The 11,780-nt window shown below is 37.6% G+C and overlaps 2 protein-coding genes across 2 annotated transcripts; one reads left to right on the forward strand and one right to left on the reverse strand.

Moving 5' to 3' along the window:
- Positions 1-421: 421 nt before the first annotated feature.
- Positions 422-1,498, reverse strand: Rpb12 (DNA-directed RNA polymerases I, II, and III subunit Rpb12). Its single transcript, XM_011140641.3, has 3 exons — positions 1,289-1,498; positions 590-682; positions 422-504 (listed from the first exon to the last, which is right to left on the reverse strand). Exons 1-3 carry the CDS (start codon positions 1,341-1,343, stop codon positions 482-484), a joined length of 171 nt encoding a protein of 56 aa, XP_011138943.1. The 5' UTR covers positions 1,344-1,498; the 3' UTR covers positions 422-481.
- A 478-nt stretch (positions 1,499-1,976) lies between these two features.
- LOC109503807 (28 kDa heat- and acid-stable phosphoprotein) lies at positions 1,977-4,505 on the forward strand. The gene is made up of 5 exons (XM_019841287.2): positions 1,977-2,162; positions 2,297-2,394; positions 2,800-2,931; positions 3,041-3,171; positions 3,432-4,505. The coding sequence occupies exons 1-5, from the start codon at positions 2,153-2,155 to the stop codon at positions 3,646-3,648; spliced, it is 588 nt and encodes a 195-aa protein (XP_019696846.1). The 5' UTR covers positions 1,977-2,152; the 3' UTR covers positions 3,649-4,505.
- The last annotated feature ends 7,275 nt before the right edge of the window (positions 4,506-11,780 follow it).

The following is an 11,780-nucleotide window of genomic DNA, read 5'->3' on the forward strand; positions in this document are numbered from 1 at the left end:
AAGATGATGGAGCGAAAGATTTTACTGATCATAATTAGTGCCAATGCTTTCTTTGTCAGTGTCACCGTCGTTTACTCTTCCGATTCTGTGACTCTGTTGAAATACCGATGAGAATGTAATTTTTATTTATTGTAAATAAAAAACAAATATATTGCTTAAAACATTTTATATATTGTGCATTCTAAATCGATATATAGACGCGATTCCATTCAGTGATGGAATATGGAGGTTTAACTGTTGGCCCAGAGATTGTAACACAACTCTGTATAGTGATCTTGCAAGAACAAAAGTACAACTCTAGGAACACAGGCAATGTGGGACAGGAATAAAATGTTAATTTCCAATAATATTGTGTGTACTCCATCTTATTTCAAATTAAATAACCCTTACATCCCTAATTAATAAGTATTCTAATAACATGTAATATTAACGATCCATTATATTTCTGTTTGAGTTATATACATGATTTTCAGCTACATACTTATCGGGCATCAAACACAACCACTGGAAGTAAAAAGTTAAGGAAAACTATTTTAAAAGACAATATTACTAAATTATACTTGACAAAGGACAATATTAAAAAGGATACATCTCTTGGTACGCTTTTTGTACATAATCCTATATCCGCATTCCCTGCATCGAATTGGATCCTTTTGGCGAATTTCATTATCATTATGGCATTCTAAACATTAATTGTATATCAAATAGAAGTAATTCTAAATAATTTCTTTAGCAATAAAGCAATATTTTTGAGTCCCGACTATAAAATATAAGCACATGTGTATAAATATATTTATATCCAGTAAGACAAAAGTAACACAATTACAATATTACTACAATAATATTCAATATTTTATGATACTTCCAAATATATTAAATTTCAAACATTGTATACATTGTTGTTGTATGAGAGTTGAAAATATATTTTTAAGATATATTTTTATATCCAAACTCAAGGACATAATTCTAATAAAGTAATATCTTTAGGATATTTCAGAAAACTTTATGTGAATGCAGCCAAGAAATGCATACGAAACTAAAATTTCAAAATGTTAATCTAATATTTCTTGCTTACTGGATATGCATTTTGAATACTCTAAGAATGCTTAAATTCAATACTGTTAACTATAACAAACAACTAATATGATCTGAAGAATTTACATAAAAATATATACAAATGTATAAGTATATAGCTCAATTAAGAAAGATTAATTTACATAGACGACAACATATCAAGATTTATCTACGAAAAGGTTAGCATGTGTGTAACGAGAGAATATGTCTTTACCTCCACATATGTATACCATGGCTTTCGGTGTAGACTCCGATTTACTAGATTCCATTTTAATATGCTACAGCAATATACTATTAAATATTATTATTATTATTATTAAATATACTATTATTATTAAATATTTTTGTTGAAAATCTCTGTCCGTTCACTCTGAATTTCTCCGCAAAATAACAACGTCGCCGTATTATCGACACACACAAGATGCTAAAGCCAGCGGCACACGGTGCTTGTTTTTGTGCTGGATTGCTGCTGGATGAAAATACTGCGTTTTGATTGGTACATTTCCGAAGATGGATGGAAATGCACCAATCAAAACGCAGTATTTTCATCAAGCCGCTGGCTTAATAAAAACTTAGTGCACCTGGTGCATCACAGCGAAATTTCTCTGGTACGCTAAGGCTGGTATTCATAGTCAGGTCTTAGGCTGGGTCTACAATACAGGTACAGTAAGCTTTAACCTTAAGAAATTAACCAATCTCAGTCGATTTTTACAAGAATAATCGAATAAGTTTAGCCAATTTCTTAAGGTTTATATTTAATTATTATAAGAATAATCGATTATGATTGGTCCATTTCTTACTGCTTAAGCTTACAACCTTATTCTTGCAGCCATTGTAGATGGGCTTTTAGACTCGACTATGAATACCGACCATAGTATCGCGTCAGTGGTATGGACCATGGTGGCGCTGAAAGCACGTCTCCCCTCTTTCCAGAGGGAAGTCAGGTCAGTACCTGGTCGGTAACGTATTTTTGATCAAAGGTGGGAGGTTTTTGGATGATCGGTCAACTGGATTTTCCGCTTGTATCTGACGATATTTGGATTATTATATTTCACACGTTCCCATATCATAAACTACAATGCCACGAGGTAGATATATCATCGCGTTTCCACTGTGTTTTTTTCCTTTTTTATTCTCGAGGAAAATTTCCTCGTATCTTCCCAGTAAGAACGCAATTGTTGAACAAAACATTGTCATTATGATTATGTTACTTATTGCGCAGGAAAGTTCGTGAACCACAAAGGCAGAAACCGTCATTTTACGAGCCCGGAGGAACTCGAGGAGCAACGACGCCAGGAGGAGAAGAAGCAGCAGTGGAGAGTCAGTATTTTTAGGTTAACCGACATCGCGTGGCTATTTAGATATCGTCGTTGACTGTGTAAGCTTTTAACGCTTGAGATTTAGCCTTTTCATGATTGACTTGAGCAAAATTAGAGAATGAGATATCTGGTAAATATATATGTGTTGTAGAGGTAGGGCGTTATAATTTTGTGATACGCTATATTGAGACGATGCAACATTCACACAAGTTATGTATCATTTACTTCTGGAGTGGGAAGTTATTTAACTTAATTATATATTCTATTTAAATCTAAGTGTATAATATTCATAAGACATCCTTGGTTTGATATTTATAATTTATATTTGTATCATTGAAAAGTATTGGATATTTATGCAGAATTACTTTGAATAATATTTATTGAATATATAATGTTTATTTTACAGAAGAATAAAGGACAGGAAAGTTCCAGTGAAGAAGAAGATGATGAAGAACCTAAAGCCAGTGGAGCCAATAGGTCAAAAAATCTTAGTGCAACAGATAGTGAGAATGAATCAGAGTCAGACTCAGAAACAGAGGTGCTGTAGTCACCATTTAAATAAAAATCTCAAACAATTAAGATTACATGCAAAATTTCATATAATTTTATTCTCATCAAATTTCTCATATTTCTGTCTTTGTTTACAGGGAGGAAAAGCTAAAGGTGTAGAGAATCTAATCCAAGTAGAAAATCCAAACAGGGTACAAAAAAAAACAAAAAAATTGTCTCAACTGAATCAATCATTCGATGCAAAACCAGAACTATCACGAAGAGAGAGGTATTTATTTATTTGATTATAACCATAATGAACATCACATTTTTTAATCAGTGCAAATTGACAATGTGTTTGTGTAATATTGCTCTAAAGTGTTTTGAAAAATAAAATTCTCATTAGATTTATTGATTGAATTATGAATTTAATTTCCATGTTTCTTTTTTTTTTTTTTCCAGGAAATTTTATAGTCCCTGATTGATCTGTAATTTTATTTTCTCGTCTCATTCTTATCATCAAAGTTGAATTCAAATTGTATTTTCCAGAGAGCAACTTGAGAAACAAAGAGCGTTTGCAAATTATCAAAAGTTACATGCGGCTGGTAAAACAGAAGAAGCTCGGGCAGACCTTGCGCGATTAGCCATAATTAAACAGCAGAGGGAAGAGGCAGCAAAACGACGAGAAGAGGAGAAGAAACAAAAGGAGCAGGCGCAACAGAGGAAGACCGAACTCACGCAGAAGGCACTGGGAAAAAAGTCCTAGAACGCACAGAGGGACTAATTACAAGAATTGATCATGCAATATTAATATCCCAACGTCGATTCCTGTACCGACGGGATACTATTAAAGATTGACGATCTTGTGGAAATTCTACTCTACAAGATGGTCCCGAATTAGATATTTCCATCCGGAAAAAAAAACGATCATGATACTAGTGTATAATTATTCTTAAATCTTTTTGGTAATCCAAAATTTTAATCAAGACCGACGATTTTTTAATAGTACCTCGTCGATGGTATCTCATTGATTTTCGTCTATCGGTAGACGCGATTAACTGGTTCGTACGTTTGCTATAAGATGAGTATGATGAGCGAATGAATAACGAATTCGAGCTTTCACTGGAAGATTTAAAAGTTTCAGATACAGACCAAATTTGATTAACGGACATCGATCTAATTTGTGTGCGTTTAATAAAGTGGTATATTAAAACGAATTCTTGCGAACGAATTTTATGGATGCGAATGTTCATTGTACGTTACATATATATATATAACAATTTATATATATGTGTATGTGTGTGTGTGTGTGTGTACACACACACATACACTACATTCACATGCACACGTACATAAACCAGACGTAATCCATTTGTACAAATCGTTATATCGCTTAACTCTTTCAGCACGAATGTCGAATTTAGTCGAGTGCAAATGTTCAATGAAAATATAGAAAAACATTAATACAAATTCAGATATGTGAACATTTACATTTGCTGTTTATTCGTTGTTCATTTGCTAAATGTGTGCTTATCTATAAGTTTTATAGCACGTTGATAATTGTTTATATAAAGACAATTATTTGCAATTACATTATTAATATTAAATCCAACCTATAGTATATTTATCAATTTGTCAAATGACCTGCTTAGATTTTTAAAGCTACTATAAGCAATATACAGAATGGTTCTGTTATTAACAGCTATTTTCTATTATTCATTTATTTGTTATTTATTTAGAATTTATTATAAATTAACGGTTGCAAGTGCGTTATGATTAAGTCGAAATTTTATCAAGTTTCAATGATATCAGCATGAAATATTTTTTAATAATATTTCCATATCTGTGTATATATCGCTTGGATATTTTGCAGTATATTTTCAAAATATTAATTTCAAAAATTAATTATTTTATTTTCGAATATGACTCTACGATAGATTATAGCGCCATTTCCCTTTCTGTATAACGGAATATCAGAAGATGAACTCAAGACGGCCTTAAATATAGAACCTGATTATAAATACCGGCCTTAGGGCCGGTTGTTCCAACTTCTTGGTAAGTTAACTGACAGTTAAATCATATGTTTGTTTTTGTCCAAGTTGAAGGAAAAACAAAGACAAACGTATGATTTAACTATCGGTTAACTTACTGAGAAGTTGGAACAACCGGCCCTTAAACTTACATTTTTTGATAGTACTCGTCACGAGTTACGTAAAATAGCGCCGCACACAAATTTTTCTCTTCACCGGAAGTGTCCAAAAAAGAGAAACAAATTTTTTTATTTACCAAATCGTTAATCTAATTTTCCAGTGGACGGAAAAATTTGGGAGGTGTCATTTCTCTCGACAAGCATTGCCGAATGCAGTTCTAAAAGCGTCTACTTTAAATTTTGCCTTATATTTTATGGATCCTCGAAATTAAGCTAAATAACTAAAACCAGAGAGAAAAAGGAGAAGAGGTGTCATGGGCCGCTTTTAGCCGAGCCAAGTGCAAAGCGCTTTTTGTATAAACCAGAGAGGAACGTGAGAGCGGCCAACACGGTGTTTTCGACGACACCGACTTTCCGCACTGGGAAAGGGCGCCATCTGCATCCATTTTGAGAGGGGAACTACGATGTTACATCCACTTTCAAGTTTCAGCGATAAAACCTGTATGTGGTGGCAGTCCGTGCTACATCCGCTTTTAGGCGGTTTATGTCCGTGCTACAACCATAATAGAGTACTTGACAAGCACAGTCTCGCACGTGGTTATGCATTTGTAACGTGAATTAACATGTTAACATGCGCAAAAGAAGAAAAGAATTGAGATTATATATGATTAATATTATGAAGATTTTATACGATATATATTGTATAAATACGGGGTGTCCGGTAACTAGCTGTCAACCCGAAGTGCGAAGGTAGATTGAGTTAAGACAAACATTAAAGTCCGATACCGTCCGATACCATAAACGATACCGTTTTGCGAGATTCGCTATAATTATCGAAATACTAATTACAAAAATTTGACGAATGAGCGCGCCCTGAGATAAATGATTGGAGAAGCATCGTAGCAGAGAGAAGACCATCATTAACGTGAATGTGAATGTAGATGCGAATACCGACAACGCAGAAAAGCGCAACAAAACGCAGGCAAACGCTGAAAAACGCAGAAAAATACAAGAACACAATGAGTATCGCAAAAAGACGAAAAAAACGATGTGGATGTAGATGTGGATGATGTGAATGTGGATGTGGAAGCGAAAACACAGAAACGCCACGTGGTACAAACGGATACAAACGATTCTCTATCGAACCCCTTTGTCCGTTTTAAAATATCTTGAAAAATAGCGGAAGTACCATTTGGCGTTATATGAAAAAGACGGGAAGATACTGCATTTTCGAACCGATTTGAGGTACAAATGAAATGCAAAGTGGTACAAACATATCGTTCTAATGTAAAGAGAATTCGTTGTAATGTTAGAAGAATATTCGACTGTGATTGGTCCTACGAATTCCTACGACTTGCGACTTGCGTTCTGTCTTGCGACAAGTGTAAAACGGGCTTAAACGTGGTCTACAATGACAGTAAGCAGTAAGAAGTAAGCATAAGCGGTAAGAAATAAACCAATCACAGTCGACTATGACAGAAATAATCAACTGTAATTGGTCCATTTCTTACTGTTCACGCTTACTTCTTACTGCTTACGGCCACTGTAGACCACGCTTTATATCATCAACGTCCACTTCAATCTCCCACCCTCGATAGAGTCTCGATGCACGATTAAACGCGAGTTATGAAGATTCAGTTTCCGCGAAGAAACTGTAGTCGGGGAACGTTCGCAGCCGCGGTGGAAGATTTAACGCTCGCGTTCGCAAGGGCCTAACGTTCTACTCGCGAAGGGACGCCATCGTCCCTCTTTTCACAACGGTGTCGGATGTTTAGCTCTTTTCTTCCTTATTTTCCGCGACAACGATACCGCGACGGGGCCCTAACGAGGCAAGTTCGCTTATAACTAGCGTTTATCTCATACGTCTACCGCGCGCGCCTTTGCGATTATCGGTAAATTCAGTTTTCTCGATTGCTCGCGCGATTTCAAGTGGCCATAATATGGCGATAATACATGGCAATGTGTGGCAATAATATATGGCAATAATATACGGCAACAATATATGGCAACAATATATGGCAACGATATATGGCAATAAATATAGCCATAATATATGGCAACAATTCATGGAATATATTTATCGTTATAAAAGTCAATGCAAATTTGCGGCATGCACAATGTAATAATAAAAGAGCTCTCTGTGAGCATTGAGTCAAACGCTCACCGATGATGATATTGATGATGTCCCGTTGCATCCAACCAGATCCATCAATGTTCATCGTCCATGTCCGCTACCGCTCTCCATGTCGCGCAGCGACATCCATCTTGCAGCACGTCCCACGTTGATTGCTACACTTTCCCGACGCGATCGATATTTGTATGAGAGCGGCGATATTTGCGATCAATTAACGAACGTTTTACATCGACATCGGTGGAAACTTTTTACGCACTGCGAAACGGACTCTATAAACTCGATCGGCAAGGAGCAAAAACCGTGTGAAAATTTATCGACTCGTCCAACGGACTTTTACGGCGCTTTTCGCGATCGCATCTGAAAAGTCGCGAAAATGCGAGAGTATCGATATCTACGAGTGAAATATTCGCGACGCGAATGCACGCGAGAAAAGATTAGGCAATCAGAAACCGGTCGCCCCAAGGGAGCGCAAAGAGAAAGAAGCGGGGCAAAGTTTTCACGCATGATGGTTCCTCGTCACGACGAAGCTTACGTTCGCGATACTTTGACGAAATGAGAATTTAAGCCTTCTTTGTTAGTAGCGCGGGTAAAAACGCGTATTTTGATAACCGCGGTCGCGATATTCAAAGGCACGCGAGCGAGGATACCTCAAGCTCGGCGTGCGCTGGCGCAATCTCTGCGCGCATTATACGCTACTCGAGACAACAGGGATCGTGATGAATGGATGGAATATTGCCAAATAATTCTACAGCCTGTTTTGCAAATAAAAGAAAAGTAGCCAACGGTATCGGCATTTATGCGTATGAATATATTTTACATGGACAATTGAATATTAAATCAAATCAAGTCAAATAATTAAATCGTTAAATAATTCTGCGGCCCGCTTGAAAAATAACAATAAAGCAGTTGATGACGGTATCGCGTTTGTACATCGCGGTTGTACACAATATCTCTTATTCAGATGACTGAATATCAAAAGAGAATCATTCACTATTTTAAATCTCGTATGTAATGCAGGCTATCGCGATCAAGTGATCCCCTAATTGTTTCGAGCAATGTATTTTATTCAACGTCACAAACACACACATGCAAGAATCTATTTGCAATTTGCATTGACTCGAACGATATTCTTTAGTCCCACATCCGTCATGCGGAATATTGTTTCTCTTTTCATTTTGACTCACCGAAACGACTTGCAGTCAGAGCCGGCCATGTTCCGCTTCAACTCTGTAACAAAAAATTCACATTCGCTCATTAGATCAGACCAACGAGTGCGGGCGAGTAAAAGAGTAATTTACCCTCTGCGATCGTAATTCAAGTCGAGTCGGAAATTATATCCCAGCTCTGGATCGCCAAGGGTCAAACAGAGGACTACAGTAAACTTGTAAACTTACCTTCAAGCCGACTCTGCTTGGCCCGAATCGGATCCTCCGATGCGGCATCCGCGTACGCCGGATTGCTGTTGCTTTCCGCAACAACTGAAACAGAAAAATAATTTTCCCGGTTAATAACCTGCGGTAGAGAGAGAATATTTTTGATCGGGACGAATCGAAAATACGGAAATATTTTGATAAGGAATTTTTATCTTTATACTTTTGTTCCAACATTGAAAATTTAAATGAGACTTGAAGCTTTCAAGAGAGCTGATGAGGAACAAGTTGCAAAGGCAAAGATCGTAAAGGGTTGAACACAGATGTGTAGGAGACTTCTAAACTTTACCTTCCGACCGACTCTGCTTGGCCCGAACCGGATCCTCCGGTACAGCATCCCTCGTCCGCCGGATTGCTGTTGCTTCCCGCAACAACTGAAACAGAAAAATAATTTTCCCGGTTGATAACCTGCGGTAGAGAGAGAATATCTTTTTGATCGGGACGAATCGAAAATACGGAAATATTTTCATACGGAATTTTTATCTTTATATTTTTGTTCCAACATTGAAAATTTAAATGAGACTTGGAGCTTTCAAGAGAGCTGATGAGGAACAAGTTGCAAAGGCAAAGATCGTAAAGGGTTGAACACAGATGTGTAGGAAACTTGTAAATTTTACCTTCCGGCCGACTCTGCTCTGCCCGAACCGGATCCTCCGGTGCGGCATCCGCATTCGCCAGATTCGCTTCCCGCAACATCTGGAACAAAAATTTAGCGTTTCTGGTTGGTAAGCTGCGATAGAGAAAGATAATGTTTGGTCGGGATGAGCGGAGAATATTCGCTATGGTTTTTTTTCTTTATTGACATTGAAAGTCTAGATAGAACTTGGAGCTCTTGAAAGAGCTGACGAAAAAAAATGACAAGAAGCGGAGACAACAGTTGTGTGCTCTCGAAAATACTCTTTTACGAATGGACATTTAAATTTAGATCCCGTAACGAAAGTAAACAGATTTGAAAGAAACGCTGACCGAAAACAAAAAGGTCGCAGTCTAAGAAGAGCGGTATGACGTTGAATATTCTACACAAGACAAGAGGTATACTCACACAGTTAGGAATTATTCAGAATGTTTAATTGAGAACATGATGAATTAGAGATTCGCGTTCATGGACCGTTATCCGTCTCTGTCTGCATCAATGTATCTTATATATGCTAAAGGTTAAAGTGATAAATTGGTTATTATGCATAATAACCAACAGCTTTGGTTAATGTGATAAAATACATGCAATTTATCACTATAACCGATTATTTTACATAACCAAACTTTATTGGTTATGTAAAATGATAAATGATATTAAGAAAATGATTTTGGAGAAACTTTTGAAAACCGTTTATGTCCAATTGTAATGAGTATTGGCAGAAATACTTCGCACGATATCAAAATGTTACAAAGTTATGAACAATTAAACCTACGCGTAAGTTGCAAGTGCGTTTTGCATCGCGCGCTGCGCACACGATTGTTGAAACCTACGCCTAAGGCTGCGTTCCAATATTCACTGCCAGCACTGAAATTCTATAGTATACGTGACACAAACTATGTATGTTTTCAGTACTGGCAGTGAATTTCGGAACGCGACCCACGTTAAAAGTGCGTAAGCTGCACGCGCGGTTATTAAAACTCACGCGTAATTGGACGCGCACAGCGCGCGATACAAAACGCATTTGCAACTTACGCGTGGGTTTTAACTACAAAAATATGAATAATTTATCAAATTAACCATAACTGTTGATGGTTATTATGCATAATAACCGGTTATTGTGCATAGTAACTGGATTTATCACTTTAACCGTAACATATACAACAACGCAATAAATAGATAGACAGACAGAGATTGACGAGAGTAATTGCAGATTCATAAAGTGTCTATGTTTATTAGTCGGATGATGACGGATCGTGAATGCCGAGCGCGAAATTCCGACTTGTTATTCCCGGAAAATTCGTCAAACTCCGTCCGCTCTCGTTATCGGAGACCTCCCACATAATAAATGATTCCACATACCTGGAAACGTGACCTGGTATCGCTGCCGGCGTCCTCTGCTTCCCGGCTGCTGGAGTCCTCCGAATTTCACTCACTCACGCTTCACTCAACGCCGATACTCGCGATTCGATTGTGCGGTTAATCGACGCAATGCCGACGCGATTGCGATTGAATATCTCGAGGACCGACGAGATATATTTCTTTCAATTATACGAGAGGAAGTGACGAGCGCGTCGCGCACGGCTGCTGCTGATGGAAAGAGGTCGAGTACGCGAGGCACGCGAGTATTAATACGAAGGGCAAAAAGTGTCGTCGCTCGCGAGCCAATCAACACAATCGGCGCGATGTAAACATTGCGCGCGGGCCTCGGCGGCGGTTGAAGCAAGAGAGACTTGCCCAAGGGCAAGTCTCTCTTCTTTTCTCGAAAGTTTCGGAACGACGAGGGGAATGCGGGGAGGCCTTTCAACTCTACGCGACATTGATTTTGCTTTATTTATTGATTACTGAAAATAAAGAAAATTACTCTGTCGAAGCATCGGACATTTGTTAGCTTTATGTTAATTGAAGAGGAATGTGTACGATTAGAAAATGTGTTAGCAACCAATTGTACAGTGTGTCAAAGTTGTTGTGACGCCGTTTTCAGAGAATAATTAAAGGTCATGGTAGAGTTAAAGAGTGGAATTTCATCCCATGCGAATTTTGTCTCGTTCTTATTAAATGTTAAATTATCCCGCTGCGGACAATAACTCTTCTATACTTTTCATTTAATATTCAATGATGATTAATAACATTTAATTGCATTCGTTTGACTTTTTTTATTTCGAAAATAAAAAAATATATACCAGGGTGAGAGACTTCATCCATGACAACATCAACGCGATTTTCTTTGATGCTTTTTTTAAAAGTTCAGACTCATTTCGTCGACTCGCGGGATATTTATAATCGGAGCCTCGTCACGTTAATTAACACGTGCTTCTCCGAGCGAATCGAATGCTCACCGACGGCCACTGTCAGTCCGGCCATGAGCGAATGTCCGGAGCGGACAGGATGCTGAATTGAGAAGCAGGACGAAGGGAACGGGACGCGGGCAACGATACTTTATGCGTCTCCAGACGTGTCAAATTGTTTATTATACAGGAGACTTTGATACGGCAACATTCGAAAATTTAATAGTTAATACGTACTTTTTTTTATTTTTCCTGCTCTTCCC

This window comes from Harpegnathos saltator, unplaced genomic scaffold, assembly GCF_003227715.2.
Source record: "Harpegnathos saltator strain DR-91 unplaced genomic scaffold, Hsal_v8.6 scaffold469, whole genome shotgun sequence".
Taxonomy (NCBI): Eukaryota; Metazoa; Arthropoda; class Insecta; order Hymenoptera; family Formicidae; genus Harpegnathos; species Harpegnathos saltator.

Excerpts from the sequence above, each read along its gene's own strand:
- Rpb12 (XM_011140641.3), bottom strand. The coding sequence starts at position 1,343 with ATGGAATCTAGTAAATCGGAGTCTACACCGAAAGCCATGGTATACATA. Across the intron at positions 683-1,288 it reads CATGGTATACATATGTGGAG|AATGCCATAATGATAATGAA; the intron begins GTAAAGACATAT and ends ATTAATGTTTAG. Across the intron at positions 505-589 it reads CAAAAAGCGTACCAAGAGAT|TGGTTGTGTTTGATGCCCGA; the intron begins GTATCCTTTTTA and ends TTTTACTTCCAG.
- LOC109503807 (XM_019841287.2), top strand. Across the intron at positions 2,395-2,799 it reads AGAAGAAGCAGCAGTGGAGA|AAGAATAAAGGACAGGAAAG; the intron begins GTCAGTATTTTT and ends TTTATTTTACAG. Across the intron at positions 3,172-3,431 it reads GAACTATCACGAAGAGAGAG|AGAGCAACTTGAGAAACAAA; the intron begins GTATTTATTTAT and ends TGTATTTTCCAG.